At 40.0% G+C, this 22,769-nt stretch overlaps 1 protein-coding gene across 4 annotated transcripts in view; it reads right to left on the bottom strand.

Annotated features, from left to right (window-relative positions):
• The window catches only part of DGKD (diacylglycerol kinase delta), an 81,836-nt gene that overhangs the window by 9,647 nt on the left and 49,420 nt on the right, over positions 1 to 22,769 (bottom strand). For all 4 annotated transcript variants that reach the window (XM_072995771.2, XM_072995772.2, XM_020787390.3 and 1 more), the window contains 17 exons: positions 19,021 to 19,160; positions 18,381 to 18,465; positions 17,676 to 17,770; positions 17,490 to 17,589; positions 17,111 to 17,384; positions 14,715 to 14,876; positions 13,278 to 13,406; positions 11,371 to 11,467; positions 9,249 to 9,359; positions 8,141 to 8,237; positions 6,638 to 6,745; positions 5,188 to 5,301; positions 4,705 to 4,839; positions 3,826 to 3,977; positions 3,620 to 3,731; positions 3,403 to 3,495; positions 264 to 383 (listed from right to left, as the gene is read on the bottom strand). In XM_072995771.2, coding sequence (XP_072851872.2) covers positions 264 to 383; positions 3,403 to 3,495; positions 3,620 to 3,731; positions 3,826 to 3,977; positions 4,705 to 4,839; positions 5,188 to 5,301; positions 6,638 to 6,745; positions 8,141 to 8,237; positions 9,249 to 9,359; positions 11,371 to 11,467; positions 13,278 to 13,406; positions 14,715 to 14,876; positions 17,111 to 17,384; positions 17,490 to 17,589; positions 17,676 to 17,770; positions 18,381 to 18,465; positions 19,021 to 19,160 — 2,124 coding nt within the window. The remainder of the gene's footprint in view (positions 1 to 263; positions 384 to 3,402; positions 3,496 to 3,619; positions 3,732 to 3,825; positions 3,978 to 4,704; positions 4,840 to 5,187; positions 5,302 to 6,637; positions 6,746 to 8,140; positions 8,238 to 9,248; positions 9,360 to 11,370; positions 11,468 to 13,277; positions 13,407 to 14,714; positions 14,877 to 17,110; positions 17,385 to 17,489; positions 17,590 to 17,675; positions 17,771 to 18,380; positions 18,466 to 19,020; positions 19,161 to 22,769) is intronic.

Genomic DNA, 22,769 nt, shown 5'->3' with positions numbered 1-22,769 from the left:
CCTCTTTTTTAACCCAAAATTTTTCTTCGCAAGAAAGTGGAGGGGAAAGAGAGAGATCAAAGTGCTTTGATTCCTGCTTTCCCCTTGCACTTTCTTGTGAAGAAAGTGCTTTCCCCCCCCCCTTTGGAAAAGTGGAGGGTAGCTGAGGAATGTCTGACAAAAAAAACTTGCTAAACTGATGATGCCCACATTCCTAAGCTACTCCAGTAATAGACTGTAATGTAAGGCCCAAGTGGCTTTACTCTCTTCATCCATCGATTTACCTCTTCATCACTGGGTTCCACGAGTTGCCACAACCAAGGAATATTTGCTAGTTTCCTCATATGAAGGTCCATTTCAGTCAGAGCTGTGTGGAGCTGCTCCTTCTGCGGAGGATCCAACTGCTGCATCAAGAATGGAAAGATTCAGGCACATATTTAAGTGCCACGTAGCTGAATGAAGAGTTGTTCTGTCATTCTAACCTCTATCGGGATCATTTCTGGATAAACAGCTACCAAGCATGATGGAGTCATTCAGACTCAGACAATCGTATCTTGATGCAGTAAACTGAGATGCAAGCAACTCTTTTGCCCACATATAAAGCCGCCCAGAGACCTTTGGGTAGTGTGGGCGGCATAGAAGTTAAATAAATGAATAAATAAATGTACAAGCATTGTACTCTTCTTTCCATGCAAGCAACAACTAAATAAGGAAATCATTAATGAACTTTTTTGATCCAAACTAGAAACTGTGACTACAAGCTTTGGAATAAGCCAGAATTGTAACATCATTGTATGAACTTAAATTAAGATCCTGGTTTCCTCCAAATCTGATAATCAATTTCTCAGTTTTGAATGAAATAGGAAACCTGATTATAAATTGCTTTAACTATTATTTATGTCAAGAGAAAAATCAAAGGGCCTGTGTGCAGAGAGAAAAGGTTTGTTTGGCTCAGTATATTAAGCTGACATACAGTGGGGTCTTGACTCGCGAACTTAATCCGTATTGGAAGGCGGTTCGCAGGTCAAAAAGTTCGCAGGTCAAAATCTGCATTCCCATAGGAATGCATTGAAAACCATTGTAATCCGTATCTGCTCTGTACCGTCCACAGAAAGTAATGGGAAGCTGCTATTCTGCCTTCTGCCACTAGAGGGGGATATTTTGTAATCCCAGGAAGGCGAAACAGGCAGTCTGGCCATTTCCTCCCAGCTCCGGGGGAATGGGCCAGGTGGAGATGGGAGCAGCAGCAGCAGCACACGGTGCCCGGCCATCGAGGCTCCCCACGGCCCCCGCGGCACTCCCTCCCTCCCCGCCCGGCCCCTGTTTCCAGCCCCAGCCGGATCCCGGCCCTCCTCGCTCTCCTTCCCCAGCCATCGAGGCTCCCCACGGGCCCCGCAGCGCTCCCTCCCTCCCCGCCCGGCCCCCGTTTCCAGCCCCAGCCGGATCCCGGCCCTCCTCGCTCTCCTTCCCCAGGCATCAAGGCTCCCCGCGGTGCTCCCTCCCTCCCAGCCGGGCCCCGTTTCCAGCCTCAGCCAGATCCCGGCCCTCCTCGCTCTCCTTCCCCGGCCATCGAGGCTCCCCACGCCCCCCAGCAGCGCTCCCTCCCTCCCTGCCCCCGTTTCCAGCCCCATCCAGATCCCGGCCCTCCTCACTCTCCTTCCCCAGCACCTGTTCCCATCACCCGCCGCCCGCGCCCACCTAATTCCCTGGCGCGGAGCCCTCCCAGCGCCAGTGCCACCCCCGCGAACTTGCTCCTGCCCTCCTGCGCGGGCTAACCAGGGTGCTCGGAGGCTCCTCTGCCGTCCTCGCCACTGCCTTTTGCCACCGCCGCCAGAGCTCGGCTCAGCAGGGCCCACCCAGGACAGGTGGAGGCCCCGGCCAGGCTGGAATTCTGGCGGCCAGAACGCCCCGAGGTGCCCCAATCCCGGAGCAGGAGCAGCGCCGCCGCCTCTCCGCCTCTCGTTGCGTTGCTGCCACCCGGCTCCGGGTGCTTTCTCACTTTTTTAAAAAACTTTTTGGTACGTACCTCAATTCTCCGTCTGCAAGTCAAAATGGATTTTTTCGGACGGAGAAGTACGTAACTCAAAAAGTTCATACCTCGGGCCGTTCGCAAGTCAAGACCCCACTGTATGATCAACTGAATACAGCTAAAGGTCTTGAGTAATAATGAACAATAATAATATAGAATAATAATGATTATAATAATTCTCTCAAATAATTATTCTTCAAATAGTCACTTCTCTGAGTTCCCTTTCCTTCATTTACTTTTTATCTCTAAATGGAATCATAATCAAAAATATTCTGGGTATTTAGTTGCAAGTTAAAACATCTAATGACCAGTGTATAAATGGAGACAATAAAAAAGAAAACACACCTCCCAAAGATTCATGGTCTGTTAACAATGCAAACTACCATATTACAAATTTATATTGTGATTATGTCTTTATCCAGTCATCTAATTTTTGAAACTACTGCCAAATAATAAACAGATCTTATGTTTACAAAGCTGTGGGCTATCCCACACCAGAAACACTGTCCCTAAGCGCTGTCAGTTGCTTCCTTCCTGGATTTAGTCCATTGGCAGAATTTGTGCTTGTCTTTCAACTGAATAGAATTCCTGGAAATATATCACCAGAACAATGTGCAATAGCTAAAGACAAACATCAGCCTTTTTAGTGAACCAGGAAGAAAATGATATTGCCCAGTATCAAGTCACATTTTGTACCAAAATGAACAGACAATGGCAAAAGGGAGAAGGAAAAAAAAAGAATAACAGCAATTGCTTATGGACAATTTTAGCTTTGGGAAATGTTGCAATTATGATAGTCAGGCAGGAACTCTATTGGCACCTTCACACATTAGCCGAGTATTACATTTTCAAAGAAATCTTTGGAAGGAATCAGCTATTCACTGCTGAACCACTTTTTATTTATACCTGTTTTTAATCATTTTGTAAGCTGCCTTTGGCCCCAATTGTGGGAGAAAGGCAGGTTATAAGTAAAATAAAACAAAAACGGAGATATTACTAATCTTATTCAGAATGGGATACAGAAACTTTCTAAACTGCCAATTTCTGTAGTTGTTTGCTAAATACCAAACCAATGATTGACTCTTCTAAAGCATTTGTTATTTTGTACAACAGTGCGAAGCGTTGCTCATTCTTGAATATATTGGATCTACAGAGCACGACCTCACGTTAGCTACCTCACAGAATACAACTTCAGATACAGAGTTTTAGTATAGAGTTTAGTATTAGCAAACCGCAGAATTGAAGAAAAAAATTAAGAAAGGGGTGAGGGAGGTAAAAACATTCTTATGTGTGAATGTCCAAGTTGTGAATGTCTAACAGGCATATATGATCAGTACATGAGATAAGTCACACAAATAATCAAGAAGTCCACTTTCCTTCTATTTATGCCTTACCAGAGCCATTTTCCCAGCTAGGAGTAGTTCTGTCTCATTATGCAGGGCTTTAACATTATTCACCATCTCTACAACAACAGCACAGTTCAGCCCCTATGGAAAGAACATACACATTAAGGCTGGAAAATGCAAACCAATGTAAAGTAGCATAGGACAGTCAAGAGAACCCAACCAGTAGGAACAACATGAAGGAAAACTAAGACAGACCATGTAATACCTCTGTGGACTTGGATTTAGCATATACTTTGTCCATAGATTTGGAGCTAGCATTGACTGCATGAGCAAGTTCTTGTTCCATGTCCTGATATGACTGGGCTATTTCTTGTATGCTGCAGAGATGGTAGAAAAAGACAATGCAATAAATTTTCGAGGGTTACTGTCTGATTTACTTCACTGGAACCCAGGAAAGGAAGGTTTTCTCACCTGTGAATCAGTGCTCCTGCTGCTCGGCAAAACTGATTGATGTGAGTAGACTCTTCTTCAGATATAATCTCTGGATGCAGTGAGAAAGAAGGTGGTCGCGGTAGCTCACACTTCTGCTTGTCCTCCCAAGACTTTAGAGTGTTTTCAAATGCCTGGAAAAAATAGGAAAGTGTTCTGCTGTCTCACACTATATATTCTTGGTCAGTGTGCATTCGTATGTCTTACTCTGTCTCTGGGAAGTCTGTATCATAATATTAGACTATACTCCTGGAGGAGAGCCTGACAGTTTTCTTCTTTTTGGAAAAAAACCCAAAGTCTTATAATGCCTGAAAGAGTTCTTATGAAATAAGCAGATGCACAAAATATTATTCTTGAGGTGGGGCGATTGTTAACAGTCAGGACAGATAAATGATATTGACAGTTATATTATTAACAATGGCCATTTACAAAATTGTTATTGATCACAGGAACATCCTGGCATTGGGTATACCAACTAACATGGACAGCTGTGATAAAATTGTTAATCCCTTTTATTGCAGGAGTGGGCAATACTCAACACAACAATAATCACTGCTGCTAAAATCTTAGTGATGCTAAGAAACAGGATTCTCAAGAAGTGTGGTGTGTGGGGCATGGTTGTAGAAAATGGTGCACACGTTCTGCATATCATATATTCCAGTAGAATCACTGGTATCTTGGTGATGATGGAAGAAATGCTGAAAATGCTTAGCAGCAGCAAGAGGAGGAAGGGACATCTCCAGTGGGTTGCAAGAGCGCCAACATGTCCCCCAACCCTAGAAACTGCCCACCCCTGCTCTAGTGGGTATATACACAAATATATAGACACATGCACAGCAGTGATAAGAGGTCTCTTCTTACCCTGTCTCTGGTCAGAGTCTGTGCTCTGTTTTTATGAACAATCCAAATATACCCTGGTGGCTGGATCCAGGCTTCTCCATCAACTTGTACAGGAACTCCCTCATCTCCCAGAATTGCTATCTTCACTGTCCGACACTATGAGAAATGTGTTAATTAGTTCTAAATAAAACAAGGCATGTTTTGCACGTGCTATACCAGACCCTGTCCTATGTTCCACTGGAACAAATGGCTTTCTTAGTGCTCAAAGAAAAGTAGAAAGCAGGCAAATACTACAAATTAAAGCAGCATTCAGAAACCAGCCTATATTAACTATTAATCACTGCCCTCATTGGCCTTGGTCCTTCTATAAATTATTGCAGAAAGAGCTTTTGGCTATAAACTTTATATAACTCATTAATCTTCTTTGATTGCTTCAGGAAAACCATAATTAAAATGTCCTGTGGACAGCAAGCAGCCTAGGAGGAAAACAAAAGAGCTAAATACCTGGGCAATCCGGTGATGCTGTAGGTTAATCACACGTGAGACAGCCATTTGCATACTACCAAACACAGCTACCACTTCCAAGATCTTGTCATCAAAAGAAGGAGCTGTAAAGGTCTAAGAAAAAAAAGCAACAAATTTATCCAGTATGACTTTAGATTTAATTGATCCATTTGCTTCTCAGTAAATACATTTTTTAAAAAAATGGGGAGATGAGAATCTGAGCAATGAAAGAGCTTCAGGCTGAAAATGAGTCTTTCCCTTAAACCTTTTCTTGCTCAGAGATCTCCCACCCGGAATTGCACTTCTCTTGATGGTGTATTTTCCTTCTGCATGGTTGAAACATGTATTTTGAAGGATATTTACTCATCCCAAACTCAAAAGAAGGAACATCAGAAGGAAATTTGAGGTAGAGAAAACATGAGCAGTAACAGTTTAAGTACAATCCTCTCTTTTCTGCTTCAAAATCCCAAAGCTACTTTGAGAAGTTCCTCGAAAAAGAAAATCCAAATAGTTTCAAAATAATTTTAACTGAGTTTGAATATTGTGCAATTTTCTCTCATTCAGTGTCTTAGAGAGTGACTATGTTGGCAAACAATACAGGGATTGCTGTGGGACTGGATACTCAGATCCGTATTATTTTCTGTGGAATACACAACATACAAGTCAATGTGAATCACCCTGACCAGTCTAGACTTTTTTCCTCTGCTGCTAGGGCTTCTTCCGCACCCTCCCTTGCAGTGAGTGCATTCGCATTGGTTCAGGCAGTATGTTTACTTCTGCCGATGTATACATTTTCTGACCCTGTCTATGGGAGGGGGGTTTGTAGCTGTTTTGTGTCAAGCCATTCTACCCCGCTACAACAGTGAGAGAGGCAGGGCAGCGGGCCCATCCAGATGGGAAAGTGCTGCTGTATGAATCCTTTCCTCTGCAAACTTCTATCACTGAAATGATAATTGTAAGTACAACAATGTAATATGAAAAATGGTGCCTGGGTCTCATTGTTTTCCTTTCCCTTCCCATACCAAAGGAAGGGAAGTTCTGAGTAGACTGTGCATGTCTTAGGCGACCACAATGAGACTTTCAATTTTTACTAACAGTATTAATAAGGCTCTTTCTTTTCTTTTTAAAAGGATTGTTGCCAGCACAACAAAGTTGTACTAGAGCACCTAGACCAAAGGAAATTGCTGATCAGCCTTTGTTTGCAGTTTGTCAAGGCAGCTCTGCTATAGTCATGCTTCTTGGATATCTGGATGGCTACAGCAGAAGCTGCCTCAAGAAGCTGCAAACAAGGGGTGATGTTTAACTGTTTTTTAATTTTATAATTTATTACATTTTTAGCCTAACTTGTTTTAACCATTGTGAACCACAGTGGAATCCCTGATTGGGAAAAAGGAATCACAGAAGCAAACAAACAAGACTCCATCTTCATTTGCAAAATCTGAATACTTACATCATCTTCCTTAGTGCCCCCCCAGAAGTTGGTGCCTCCTGCATAGCTGGGAATGTTGAGAACAGCAATTCCCTGCAGACTAGGCAGAGGGATTGGACGCCCATCACACTGCAAGACATACATGGGTAGGATAGATTGTTTAGATAGCTTGTTTAACAAGTCAAGATTTTAATTTAAAGCACAATTCTTGATTTTCATGTAACAAAAAGCCAGGACTTGGCAAAAATGAAATGTAACTCTGTCTGATTCCTCACTACATACATGAAAGGAAGAGGGCAAACATTCAAGTACATGCATAAGACTTTCTTCTTGTAAGCATAACAATAACATATAGTCTGAAGTCACATTTTAATGCAGTCACAATTACTGTTTCAAAAATCTTCCATTACCAGTATATTGCTCTTTTTAATATCAATATGCACTTCTATCCCATTTGTGCATGGTTTAGACATTACACTTCCAAGTTTTGAAAGACCACAGTGTAGCAGATAGGCATCAGAAAAAAGATTGCAAGCTATATTTCTTCATGCTTACTCCTGGTTTTATTGAACTTCCATTTTCCATTACACCTGGAATGGAGAACTGTGGTTTGTTTACTAACTGAAATCTTCAAATCAGAGTTTGAAGTTGGTTGAAGATTAAAGATGGGCACAATCCTTGGTTTGGAGGTTTGTGCCAGTTTGTCAGTGCTGCACCATAGTGCACATTCCCTTCCCCACACACGCCGGTCAGCTCCCCCACTCACCAGCTAGTGTGCTGTTCTTTCCCTCCTCTTTACACACTCCTACAGTCCTAGCAGGAGTACCTGCTTCCCTCCTCTGCCTCTTCCAGCAGGGCAGAGATTCCTGCAGCACTGTCTTTGAGTGGGTGGCTATTGGAGGAGGCAGAGGCAAGAAGCAGGCACTCCTGCTGGGAGTGGATGATTGTGCAAAGAGGAGGGAAAGAGCAGTGTATGCTGGCTGGTGAGTGGGTGAGCTGGCCAGGGATGTGTGGAAAGAGAACATGTGGCACCTGTGGTGCTATGCCGATGAACTGCCACAAACCTCCAAACCAAGGTTCATGCCCATCTCTACTAAAGACCTTGAGTAAATTGAGATTTAATTGCAGCGCTTCATTTGGACATTAAAGTTATCTATGTTTAACAACATAGAGTGGTAAATGCTGAGGAAAAAAAGGAGCGAAGAAGAGAGTTGATTTGGGAGTGCATGGTCCTGTCACTTGTAGCTGGCTGCTAAACTGAGCTGGTGTGCACATAATGCCACAACATGTACAGTATTATTTGAATGGCTCTGAACAAGCCCAAACAAACCATCAGGCTCACATATTCTTCCTTCTCTTCTCCTTCATCTCACTATCCATCAAAAGACTCCAGTGGAGTTCAGTTTCACTTTAAATAAATCCCTGATCAGCATTATGCATGGCCACACATCCTAGTTGAAAACAAGCTTTTGTACATTTCATAATTTGACCAAACATCTTAGAGGCCACTCTAGAACACATTACCTCTAGTAAAACTTTCTGTTCTAAGTTTTTGTAGGTTCTGTGCAGCAACTCCTTTGTCCCAAGGACTCCGTACCACATCATGTTTTTGGTGCGGCTTCTGATAAGAGAAAGCAAAGAACCAAGCTATATATTTGCACACTGAAATTTACATTATGGAACTGAGAGAATATCTTTAGGCTTAATCTATTCCCTGAAACACCCCATCTAATCTTCTTGAACAGGGGTCCCCACCCCCAGTCTGCAGCCCGGTGCAGGTCTGTGGGCATCTCAGGACTGGGCTGCGGAGATGGATCTCCGCCCCCCTCCCGCACGCACAGTGGGTGTGTCGTGCTTGCGGGAGGGCATGTTGTGCTCGCGCAACACGCCCTCCCATAAGCGAGGGGGTGCCCCCCATGTACTGAGCCCCCCGGTCCACAGTTCAAAAAAAGGTTGTGGACCACTGTTCTAGAACATTAAAGGAAAGAAAGAGCAGCATCTAGGTCTTGTAGAAGCATGCTTATTTTGAGCAAAGTGGGGTAGAACACACTTTGCTGACATTTTTTGATTATATATTAGATTATCATACACATGCAAGAAAAGTACAGTGGTGCCCCACTAGACAATTACTTCGCAAAACAGTTAATTCGCTAGACGATGCGTTTTTGCTTTGCAAAATTGTGTTTCCTATGGGTGATTTTCGCTGGACGATGTTTCGGGCCGTGCTTCGTAAGACTTTTTTTTCGGGATTGATTTTCGCAAGATGACGATTTTGACAGCTGAGTCTGCGATTCACAAAATGGGTGTTTTCGGGACCGTTTTTCACAAGACAGCGATTTTTACATCTGATCCGTGCTTCGCAAAACGGTTTCTCTATGGGCAATTTTTGCACAATGACAACGATTTTTCCCCATTGGAACGCATTAAACGGATTTCAATGCATTCCAATAGGGACTTGCATTTCGCAAGACAATGTTTTCACAAGACAGTGATTTTCGCTGAATGAATTAACATCGTCTTGCGGGGCGCCACTGTATCTTTATGAGACACTAAGTATAAAGATAACTAAGTGCACATGACACAACAGGTTTTTACTTAAAGATTTAGAACATGTTTTCATGTACTGACTTACCTGCACTTTTCTGGATGTTCATCACGCTTGTTGTTGAAGTCCAAAGAGATCTTCGCATCCAGTCCAATTCCGAAGTAGTTATTCATCACACATTTCTCTATGTAGCAATCGCTGTAAAGTGTAGGAGACACTTTGATTTAACTTGGTGGAATATTTCAACATCATCCATTCATTTCTTTGTCAACAGACATAATTGCAGCACTTTTGTGAAGTCCAAAGGAGTCCCAATATTATGCCTTCTACTTATGGAAGGAATAAGCAGAATGTAACCTTCTAGGTGCTGATGAAATCTAACTACTCACCACTGGTTATACTGGTTGTGACTGATTGGTATCACAGATCAAAAACATATGGAGAGCTATATGTGGTACACTACTGATGTAAAAGGAAGAGCTCAATAACTAAGGATAAGGTAGTAGGAGAAACAAAATTAAACAAGATAGAAAAAAGATCAAGATTACAGTAGTAGTAGTACATATGAGAACTGAAATCATATCAAAATAGGAAGGATACATCTGTCAATACTTTGACAAGACTTACATTATTTAAGATGGAAGAACAGACATTTCTACATTTCCAGCTCTCAGTGAGTCTATAAAATCTAATACAACTGGCCAAAGCCATAATGGATATTTATGCACATCCAAGAAAAATTACATAATTTTGTTGCCCCAGTTAACATGCATGTCAGTTGTGCACTCAAACCATGTAGGTAGCGCATCGTTATTTAGCGATGGCAATTTCCACACCTCTTGTGTCCACATGAATATCAAATAGAATTTTGACCACTGTACCATCTATTTGTTTATCATTAGCATCCCCCCATTACATCTGTAAAAAAAAACATCCAGACAACAAGGACTTCAGTTTTCCACCTGCTTCCCCTTCCCATTAACTTATTTTAAAAATTCTGCTATCTGAAAAGAGCTATCCCTGCTTTTTTTAAAAATTAGAAGGCAAATGGTGGCACCTCCAAGAAAGCTGGAAGAAGCACAGCAAATGGGTATTAGCAGGAATTTGTACAATGTATGTGAAGACAATCTGAGTATCCCAGCCTCATACCAAAAGCCAATGAAATAGACTCACACCAAAAGTAATAAAGACGTTCTACAGCCACTGAACATTATAAAATCCATTAAAAAGAAATCAAAACTATACTAAAATATCCAAGAACTTCAGCAAACAACTATTGCAATTATACCACATGTTTCAGGCCTATCATATTTCAAAACTTTTCTCATTTTCTTCTTGGGAACAAAGCCTAAGTCCAATTGCTAGTCCTTAGAGTACATCCACTGAATAAAATAGACTTCTTAAGCCAACAATTATGTGAGTCCCATCAATTGTAGTTGGGTCTAGCAACTGAATTTAGCCTCCATACTTTACAAGCCGGGGAACAAACAATATTAGCTTCCTTACAACTCCTAACCCGGCAAATGCAGATAATGAGGAAAAAATATGCTAATGTTTAATATAACCTCATATGATATCAGCACATCACCACAGAAGGAGGCTATATTTTTAAAGTACCCAAAGGTGTAGTCAATTTGACTACAGTGGTGCCTCGCTTAACGATTGCCCCACATTACGATGAATTTGCTTTATGACGATCTTTTTGCGATTGAAATTGCGATCGCAAAACAATGGTCTAAATAGGGGAATTTCGCTTTGTGATGATCGGTGTTTTTAGAACAGCTGATCAGCGGTTACAAAATGGCCACCAGGTAATTAAAATGGCTCCCCGCTGTGTTTAGGGACGGATTCCTCACTATACAGGCAGCGAAAATGGCCACCGTATGGAGGATCTTCGCTGGATGGTGAGATTTAATTCCATTGGAATGCATTGAACAGGTTTCAATGAGTTTCAATAGGGTTTTTATTTTCGCTTTAAGATGTTTTCGCTTAAAGGCGATTTTCCTGGAATGGATTATCGTCGTTAAGTGAGGCACCACTGTATTTCCTGTATAATCCTAATTCTGAGGAGAATGAAATGAGGTAGTAAATAATGTATCTGTCCTTGCCTATGCTGTAAGAGCATTTTCTTGTTTTTATCTAAATGATTACCTACTTGAACATAGAGACACTAATGGGGAGGTCAGTTAGTTTTTACTTGAATACTCACAGATTTTCTGGTTCAGAGTTAAATGGGTCTGCATTGATCAACAACCGGCTGATAACAGAACCTCCAGGTAGAGAACCAGATGACCCAGGACGGAGATCTGTTGGTGGAAAATTAACATTACAGGAAATAGTATGGAGTTTATGAAGGGCAGTGGGACATAGTATATTTTAATTGGCGCTATATTTTACCTCCAAAACCAACAGGAAGTCACTTCTGGAGAATGAAACACTATTTCACATGCTCACTGTTGCTGAACAATGAGAGGAAAACAAGACTTCAGACCTATGAAAAATTCTAGCCTTAATACTTAAATCCTACAGAAGCAGGCTGAAGCACATAAAAAGTTTTCCAAGTTCTTATGTTTATGATTTTGTGAAAGATGATGGTTAGTTTCTTTATATGTCAGAAAACAGATTTTTTTCTATGATCAGTTTAGGGGCGAATTATGTTGAACACATCTTTGCCTTGAACATAGATTTTAATAGCTATGCTCGCTATGAGGGCTGACATTACAACCACAACACATGGTGGGAGGACTGCAACCCTTTATTCCTGCTATGGTGCCTATGGTACGTGAAGGAATTACTTCAGAGGAATTACTTTGTCAGTACCATGGCAGTATCTGATAATGATCCAAGTATACATCCCTCAGAGGGTACTAGCCACATGTTAAAAGCAAACACAGATTTAACTTTATGTTCTTTTTGGTTAGCAGGCTGGAAGAAAGATACTGAATACACAGTCTTGCTCTGAAGTGAGACAGACCTAGAGTCTCCTAATTCTGTTGAATAACGTAACTCTTAAAACACTGATGCAATCTGAAAGAAGAGTACAATAGAATACAGAATTTGGTTTCAATAATACACCAAAATTCTTAAGACTGCCTAGATTTCATTTTATAAATTGATAATCTCCACAAAGACTAGAGGAAACTATTTTACTCAGCTGGTTTTAAAAAGGGGCTGAGTTATACAATCAACAAGGTCATATATTTTAAAGCAAGGAAATGTATAACAGTAACTTCAGGATCAATGCAAAATCTGCATACTACTGATAATCTGAACCAGAACCTAAAATGCCTGAGAAACCAAATATTTCAGAGTCAATTATCAGAGATTAGCCTGTCAGATATTTTTCATTCTCAGAATTCACCTGGAATTCCCCAGAATTCTGGGAGAGGGAGCCCATAAACAGAAGGCAACAGAGATTTCTATATCCCCATCACTCCAGTTTGCAAGTTTCTCCTTTGAAAAACAAGGAAACTGCCCTCGTGCCCCTGGAAGTTATTGGCTACCTAGGAGTCATGAGCCTTCATGCAAAGGGTCACCTCAATGACATTAGGCTCTATAGGGGACTACTCCACCCATGAAACCTTGGGATTCCCAGGTTGCCTTGGGACTCTCAGAGAACATTTTCATTATTTTTCAAAAGATAAAACATGCAGAGGGATGCAATGGAAATCTTTTCTGTTGTCTTCTGTGTTTGAGCCCCATTTCCCAGAATGAGGAATTCTGGGTGAATTCTGGGTGCAAGTACAAAAAAATCCAAAAGTCCTATCTGTATTGACTATAGTCCTTAATTTCTGGAGTCTGATATCTTTCTGTTTAATCATCCATGGAAACTGATTACTTTATTTCCAAATGTATTTATCAGCCAGGTATGCAGTACCTAAAATATACCCAACCAAGTTTCCTATTCTTAGAAAGAAACTAGATTATTATCTTTTCTTTTCTAGATACTCAATATCTATAACTCTTTCCTATTCAAGCCAATCAAGTGTTGCCTGTGAATGAGAGATTAACCAAATATCATTAATTTATCTTAATTAGAGAAAACATGTCATGTCCTTAGCACAGGATTATACCATTCCAGCTTTAACTAGACAGGAAGAGCACTGTTTTACTCACTGGGATAGATGATCTTTGCATTTAGCATTGGTAGGTTGTCCCGGTTTCCTGTTTGGGAAGGAAGAGAGGCAGAGCTTCCCACAGATAAACTTCCTTTATTTATTAATCTTTCACAAGGAGACTTGGTCACTATGAAATGTAACAAAGCCAGAGATACTATATGTTACTAATCCAGCACCCGTAGCACCTCTCAATCACAATTTCTTGCTGCTTCAATGGAAAGCCTCCTAGTATTTTTGTTTGTTCATGACTTCCAAACAATAATGGAAATACTGTAAGAAATGGACTCCTACTAACGACCTGCTATCTAAATGTTGGAAATAAGGAAATGCCAAAGAATTAATAATTGTTCCCTGATTTAACTATGAACTGACTAAATTTAAAATATTTGTCCCAACGAGAGTAAATCACACTGTATTTCCCTACAAAAGCCTATGATAGCAGGACATACTGTAGTAACATTGGACAATGCTACAGGATTGTCCCATATTACTTTAACTCCCTACAGCAAAATGGGTACGAAGTTACTTTGCAGGGTACACTGTCAGCCACCATCCATCCTCCATATAATTATAATAACAAAAGGATTTCATCTGTGTGAATTAAAAATACATTTTTTTCTTCAACTTTTTTTTCAAAAATGAGACCTGTTGGAGACATCATGGGGTCCTGTATTTGCTATTACTTTCAGAGTAGCACTACTGCCCACTCCTACTACAATAAAATCCTGGATTTCTGACTTTTCTAAACACAGGGAAAAAACCACCTCCCACACATGGAAGTTGCTGTTACAAAGGAAGGCCATATCAGTGACTGGTATAACTTACAGTATTTATTTATTAAATTTATACCCCACCCATCTAGACACATGTCTATGCTGGGCGGCCAACAATAAAAATAGAATAAAAGCAGTATAATAAAAATAATATAGTTCAAGATGGGGGGAAAAGGAAAAGATAAGTATTTTTATTATCAAATAATTAAAATAACTTAATTCATTAACTAAAAACACTGACAGACTAACTAAACAATGCAGCACATGAACAGAATAACAGCTGTATGATTTGCTCATACATGATTTTCTACAAAGGTGATACCTAGTATGTAGTGTAGTGGATAGTGCAATAGACTAGGATTCAGGGGCTTGGGTTCAGCCATGGAAAATCACTAAACTTGTAGAATTGGCAAAATTGCTCCTTAAATATTCCACTTACCATGAAAGCTCTCTGTGGTTATAAGTTGGTTCTGATTTGATGGCACATAGCAACAACAACAAATGCTAGAGGCTTGCTGGAAGTTGGAGGAATATGGAACACTGGTAAAGGAATAACAGCAACCGCCAAAACTCTTGCCACAGACACCCATATCTAAGTAGGATCTAGCAAGATACATACAATGAAATGGTATTCAAAGCACCTAAGCTCCATAAGGTTTTACCTTTCCTATAGCTTCTCCCTTTTGGAAATCCATAATTGCCGGTGTTTGATGACAGTAAGGAAATTTTACTCTCATTCTTCATGTCCTTTCCATCTTCAGCAGTGGAGAGTCCCAACAGAAAGCTTTCCTGTTCTTGGGTTTGAGCATTCTGTTCATCTACAGCTAAACAGTAAAACAATAACAGAGTCAAATACACTTCTTTGATAGTTTATTATGTTGCACGGAGGGAACAAGAAAGCTGAAAGGTAACATCTTCTTTGCATGTTCATCATGGAAATAACTTCTCCTCCCCAAGATTTCATCCATGTATGACTACACACACCACTGCTCACCTAACTTTCTGCAGCACCTTATCTTAGAATACTAAAAAATCTTTACAATGTTTAGAACACATATCGCCTTATCATAACTGATTAGTGGGCAAAAGGATTCCACAAACCATTATGCCAAAAGCACCAAAGAGCACTAAAAACTAAGAGACTATATGTAAGTCAGATTGTGATTCAAGTGTTTAATGATCTGCTCAGCTTCAACACCCAATGCAATTTTGGGGTTGTTTATAATGACAGATGTCTAAGAACTACAGTAATTTTCAACATAAAAAACTCTTCAGACAGTTCTGCTGATGTGCCTTTTCCTCACAGCTCATGTCCTTAATCTGCACTCATATTTGAAAATGAATCTCAAAACTGTAGAAGAATGAAAAATAACCCCCCAACTTCCATTGCTGTGCTTCTCAAGGACATATTTCTCATCAGAACCAATACATTTATGAGAGACTTGTCTTTATTTGGAAGAACCATTACATCTTACTGGTAAGCAAACAAAGGATAATCAGTATTAGAAACAAAAAAAGGCTCTTTACTAACCTTCCCTGTGACAATGAAAAAAGACGTATGAATCAGATAATCTGATGAGGATTTTATCAGACGGATAGAAAGTTCACATTAGTCTGTTGCAGCAAAAAACAGCAGAAGTTTTTGGAAATTAATTCTGACCTCACTGCTGACATCTCATCCCTCCAATAGTGTATACTGCTTATTTATTTATACATGTGAAATTCTGGAAAACACTTCATGTGCTTAATGAAGTGAGCTGTAGTCTGCAAAAAGTGATGCTATAGTAAGTTTTTAAAACGCTATAGGATTCTTTACCATATATATGATTTTGGTTGATATGTTTATTTATTATTATTTGTTTATTATTATAACCTATGTGATTTTCTTATTTTTACTAGGTTGCATATAACAAAAAACTGCTTCAGTATTATTGTTGGCTATTACTAGTCATTAATCTTAATGCCATGTGACTTCATAACAACTAAAATGTACTAAGGCAGCGGTCTCCAACCTTTTTTGGTCCGCGGACCAGCTGGGGAAGGCAGGGCAGCCCCCATGCTTGTGCGCATATGCAAACAAGCACTCTCTTGCACGAGTGTGCGTGCACCCAGACAAGCACTGCCGCTTGCACATGCATGTCAGCGTGCATGCACGTGCATGTGAATGCGCAAACGGCAGCGCAGCGTTTGTCTGGGCACCTGTGTGCTCGTGCACATGTGCAAACAGCAGTGCGGTGCTCGCACAGGCATGCTGGAGAGTGTGCACAGGCGCAAATGGGTTGTGAGTGCGTGCGGGGGTTGGGGTGGGAGGACTGTCTCGGTGGCTTGGTCCGAAACAGGCCGCGGACCGGCATGGGCTGCGGACTGGGGGTTGGGGACCTCTGTACTAAGGCATCAGCTTTTTGGACTATAATCCACTTCATCTGATGTATTTATTAGTACAGTGCTTTATGGTTTTAAAATATATTACTGCACCCCTGGAAGTGTCTTACCCACTAAATGATAGTCTATGAATATTTTAAAATCAGTGAGGAGGTGCTGATCTTCTAACAAGCATAAAATTTAAAAAACTCAATAAATCAGCCTTTTTACTAGAGAACTAACGAACATAGTTTTTTATATAAAGACTCTGGTGGGAGTTTGAGCATTACAGACCAGTTAGATTAAAATCTGACCAGCATAAGCCAGCAGAGAATGTAATTAAAGCCAAAATTATTAAGAACAAGGTCCCCAAATGTTACTGATGACAGATCAGCAGGATTTCCATAAAGGGAACTTGGTCCTCAACAAGCCTTTGCAGATGCTAGACAGCATCAATAAATGTCAAGACGGGTAATTTGGTTAAATGCAGTACAATCGAACTTCTCAGATATTTTTAACTAGATTCATGGTAGAAAAATCTACATTTTCTATACATTTCAGTCCTTATTTTGGAATAATTTATACAGACTATTTCAAAAAAGGCAAAACTAAAAACCCCAATTCTTTTTATGTCTTGAACATAAGCAAACACTTTCAAACAGCAATTGAAGTCCACAAAAAATATCCCAGAGTTTACCTTTTTCTGCATGTTCTATAATCTGACGAATGGCTTTTTTCAGACTGTTGGCTCTCAACATTAACTGTTCCCGCGGTCTAAATATCTGAGGACGGGCAGTGCATGAAGATCCTATCGAGTGCTCACTAGCAGAATCACATGCACTGCCAGAACCTTCACCATCTTCTGCTTCTTCTGCAATAGTAGGGGGTGGGTTTGGCAAAGATGACAAAGCCTGAGATTCTTCGTTCAGTGTCTTCAAAAGAGAATCCAACTTCTCTTTCAAAACAGAGCACTACAAGAAACAAAACACAAAATTTAATAGTATCTCTGTAAGCGTGCATGTGTAATTGGAAAGGAGAGGACACAGATTCATTTGAATTTTCTTTTTTCCAAATACCTTTCTGGCCATGACTTCTGACTCCTCAGAACTTTCTGGCGCTCTTTCATATGCTTTGCCAACTCGAGCTACAAAATCCTTCACAGTCTCACAGAGCACCCTAAATAAAGCAGAAGATCTCATCAACAATTATTGTCTTACATTGCAACTGGTTTCTGCATGTGACCTCCCTTCTCACATACTTACTTGGCTGAAGAGATGACCACTGAGTGTTGGTCAGATGTCAAGATTTTGGATAAATGAGCAGCCACAGAGTCTTCATAGAAGAGTATCTGCTGCACCTTGTGATATTTGGATATAGATAAAATTTAAAAAAAACCACTTCTGGTCTGTTTCATAGATCAGGGTCAATACCAATTAGTACATGCTATGTTTTGTCTACCTACAAAGATGCAGTCATGATTTCACTGTATTCTGACATAAAGCATACAAGTTTCCCCATGGTAAAGCAACTTGGTACTCATTTCATAATGACACTGAATAATGGAAGTGACTGCTCTAAAATAAGGGCAAGGAACCCTGTTGAACTACAACCAGCAATCATTGGTCATGCTAGCTGCAGCTGGCAGGATTTGGGGCTGAACAAATCTGAAGGGTCACCTACACCTACTGTAAAACCCCAAGGTCAGTTGTGCAATTTTTTAAAAGGGATGTTGTGGGTTTTTCGGGCTCTTTGGCCGTGTTCTGAAGGTTCAGAACATGGCCAAAGAGCCCGAAAAACCTACAACAACCATTAAATTCCGGCCATGATATCCTTCGCGAATACATTTAAAAAGGGACTTTGGACCTATGCAGTTTTTGTTTTTCTCTGCTATCATCTAACTTTTCTAGAGCAGAACTCACTGTTTCCACAGTGCTACCCTTTTTAAAAATCCTTGTAAAACTATTTACCTCAGAATCTTCACTAAAATCTTCAGTGCCTGTAGAAGCAGACGCTTGACGAGGGAGTTTTGTTTCATACACCATAATGCTCCACCTATCCATCAAGAAGCATCACACAATTTAATACAAACTAGGAAATCTTATAAGGATACTGGTTTATGAAGAGACATGAAATGGTTGCTGAAGATTCTAGTGATGGGATATATTTTCTCCCCTTTCAATGATTTTCAGACCACAGCCCTACCAAAACCAAAATGACCAGAAATGTACTTTCAGAAAGAACACAATTTTTGCACCTCTGTGTCTATATATTATTAAAAATGAATATGGTACTGTATGTGATTCCAACTGTCTGTTTGGTCCATGTATAAACTATGCAACTGATCTTAGTATAATCAAGCTTTGCTAGTACACTTTTAAAACAGAAGCCATCCTTATCTGTATGGAAGATGGGGTCCATCTTTATAATTCACAGCCTTACAAGTCTGTCTACAGAGATGAGTACTTTCTTAAATCAACAGGAATTACAACTTTGAAAAAAAAGAATAACATAAATCTTACATAGAGGCTACTCTTTCTGAAGAAATCAGCACATGTTCAGAGGAGGGGGAGAAGACTCCAGAACTGGTTAACACAGAATCACACTCACCTGTCAAGCATTTTGGTACTGGCCCTTTCTAGCTTTTCCAATATCTGTGGGAGTTGGGTGTCATCATCACAAGCAGATCCCCAGCCTAGCACACGAGCAAGGTCATTGCCTGTCCCTAGAGGCAACACCCCCAACTGGCACTACACAAAGGAAGGGTACAAGAAAAAACAAACAAACAAGGATAACAAGGGAACAAAAGATGCACTGTTTTCATCCACCCAGGTATAATTTAGACAATGCATGTTTGATTAAGGTTTGCATAAGTAGCCACGATTAACTGATGAAGCACTGGGGTGCATCTCAGTTGCATAGGGATGTTACTGAGACACACCATGGCACATTGTCAATTAAGTGAAGCAAGTTGTACAAATTTTATATAGAACCAATGAGATTCTGACCGACATAAGAAAGCCACAGGAATTGAAATGTGAAAAAAGTATATGATGAAGAGTATAGTTAAAAGAAAGAAATACCATTTATGTTCCACCCATATGCTTTCAGCTTTTTAAAAACAGCTACTCCCTTTTTTTGTCAATGGGAGCTGTCTAGGGCAATGCCTAACCTGTGCCTGCCCTCTCACCCTTATTTAAGAACTTGTCCTTATTTATTAAAAGTATTTTCAGTACCACTGCATTAAGAACTAAAAGCAGCTTATGCAATGTCCCTCCTCCAAGATTTAGCCTCATATTTTCTTCATATCCATCCCTTACTATATTAGACACACACACAAACAGTATGTATACTACATCCTTAATTTCTTATTTCTTTTTTCCTTTAAGCAGCCTTGATTCTTTCTACTTCAAATTTTTCAGCTCTTTGTTTGATAGCCTTTTGCCAGACACTTCAATCTTGAGTGAGAGCTGCCCAACTGACATAGTCAATATTAAAATCTTCCTATGTTGTCATCATTGTTTCTTGGATGATTGCTTCTGTCCATCATGCAATCAAAAACACCTGTAGCAAGCTTTCCATAGAAGATACACCTTGGGAGACAGTCATCTGACACCCTGACAACATGGCTAGTCCACTGAAATTGTTAATAGTTTCAAAATTGAAAAATGATCGTCATCTGTGTTTGTTCCAGGGCCTCAGTGTCAGATGCTTTATGCTGCCATCTGATGTTGATAATTCTCCAGAAACAGGTAAGTGACCAATCTTTCTTGTATGATACTGGTAGACAGTCAAAATCTCCACTCTACAAGGAAAAAAACAACAGCTTTGTACATCTTCAGCTTAATAGAATGATTCCACATTGATTCCACACTGAGGATCAAAGTCTTCTGAAGGCAGCGCTGGCTTTAGAGATTCATGATGTCACTTCATGGTCAATAAGCACACAGCAGGAGACACCACTTCTGAGGTATATGAACTTATATACTGAAAAAATGGCATGTTCTCAAGGTATCTAAGGCTTCTTCAAAAGGTACACATGGAGGAGATCAGTACATCACCACCATTCTTACTATTGATCTTCACACCAGAATTGTTGCAGGCAGAGGAAAATAGAGACTTCTTTGCATATCCGGAACTGTGGCCGCATTAAGAGCACAATCATCAGCAAACAAGAGCTCACACACTGTGCAAAATGAATTTAGTTATGGCCTGAACACACCACAGATTAAACAATTTCTTGTCACTGCAGTACTAAAGTTTTCTTCCCTGTAAATGTCCCAAAGCATTTAAGAAAACATAAGACTGAAAAGAGTTGGAGCAAGAACATAACCTTGTTTTGTAACAGGAAAGGAATGTGACCTTTCATACCATCTTGAATGATACCTGTGAACTTCTCAGGACATCCAATTTTCTTTGTGATTTTCCACAGACCTTCTCTGTCAAAAGCTTTAGTCAGTCTATGAATGTTGTATAAAGGTTGACATGCTGCTCTCCACACTTTTCTTTTACTGTTAAATGGCAAAGATTACATCAACCGTCCTTTATTCCATTTGGAAGCCACACTGAGATTCTGGTAACCGACCTCTCTCCAAGTGCCCTGTGAGGCAATTCAGAAGGATTCTTGCCAGAATTTTCCCAGCAGCATTTAGAAGAGAGGCTTCGGTAGTTGTCAAGAGTTGACAGTTGACTTTTCTTTTATAAGGATGGACAACTGTTGTATTTTTAAAGTTCTTGCGTCCAAATTTCTTGAGACAGATACATGTATTATGGGAGAAGCTTATTACCCCCTTTTTTATACAGATATCTGCTGGAATGCCATCTGCCCCGCAGCTTTTCCATGGGAAAGCTGATTAATGACTTCGTTTCTTTCATAAATAGGGGAAGGACCATGGAATTGCTGATTGGAACTAGTGGCAGCCTGCTAACTGCATCCTCATTTCATATATTCTGTTCCACATGTTCTATGGATTTAATTTAAATCAAAATTATTTTTAAAAAATCATTTATTTTTATCCACCCTGTTCTATTCAACTTTTTAAAAATTCAACTTTTTGAAAATGCTCAGCCCATCTCTGCAAAATTTATGACTTCTCCACAAGGAGTACTGAGCCACTGGAGCTAAGAAGAGATGACATACTCACAGGGTGGAGGGCACAGATCCTTTCACTGCTTCAAAATGTGTTTCTCAATGATCAGCAAAGCTCTGAATCTCTTTAACCTTCCTACTGAACCATGAGTGTCTCTCTCACATACATACACTTTCATAATCTCATATGCTTTCTTGCCCTCCTGTTTTTCTTGTTTTCTTTAAATAAATTTTAAGAAGCCTGAATATCTTTGCTTTTGTTTTAAGTACAGAACTCTATTATATATATGACTGCAGTGATATATAGAACTCATAGCTTTTAAGAACTCTGCTTCTAAAAGCGAAAAGGGAGAAACACAAATATTATTCGAGTCACACTTAGGAAATTAACAATGCATCTAAGAACCGGTCAAAATTTAGTATTTCATCTTTACTACCCAGTAGTGCTATTATAACTGTGAAGCACAGGTTATTGGTCCACAATAAATGTGATGTATTCATCCACAAAAATGGCCAGAATCCTATTGTTGATTAATGTGCATGTAAGTCAAACAGCATACATAAGTCTTGGTGGCAAACTGCTGCTCATTAAAAGGCTGCTGCTTGCATTCCTGCACACCATTGTGTGATCAAGTGCATACCCAGGAATGCTAGCAGCTTGATACTGAGAGGCAATTTGGTGCCAAGACTTAACACAAGCATAAATTGGCAAGAGGATCCTGGCCAATAGCTGTTTCAATATATTTATTTATATATTTATTTATCTATCTAAATGAATAGCAGCCCAAGAATCACTTTAAAATGGCCTGCATGGAAGCCTCTTCATACAGCGGGCTGTTTGCATCTACTTGGTCATCCTGTGGACTTTGTACTTTTACATAAAACTGCAAATCATAATAAAAGTGTTGGAGACTATAGTGCCATGGAGAAAATGGGAAGTTCTGTATAATGAATATCTATGAATTTATTGGTAGCTATATATTAACAATTTGGACCTCGAATACTCTGGACAGTTTGGACATGTCTTAAGAACTAGCCTTAGGCAAATTTACTCAGTGACTTCAAACTTCATACAGAGAATTGGTTGGGAGAAATCGTAACTGCAGGTGAGCATATAATACCCCAACTTTCATTGCTCCTCCCATGCAAATCCTTCCTACCCATCATATGTCCATATCTAGAATAGATGGCAAATGTGAGTTCATGATAAGGTGGGAATATGAAGTCTTTTTTTTTTGCGATGTGACTTTTAAAGTACTTTAAAGATACA

This window comes from Pogona vitticeps, chromosome 3, assembly GCF_051106095.1.
Source record: "Pogona vitticeps strain Pit_001003342236 chromosome 3, PviZW2.1, whole genome shotgun sequence".
NCBI classification, from domain to species: domain Eukaryota; kingdom Metazoa; phylum Chordata; class Lepidosauria; order Squamata; family Agamidae; genus Pogona; species Pogona vitticeps.
This window is presented reverse-complemented; position numbering and strand designations above follow the sequence as displayed.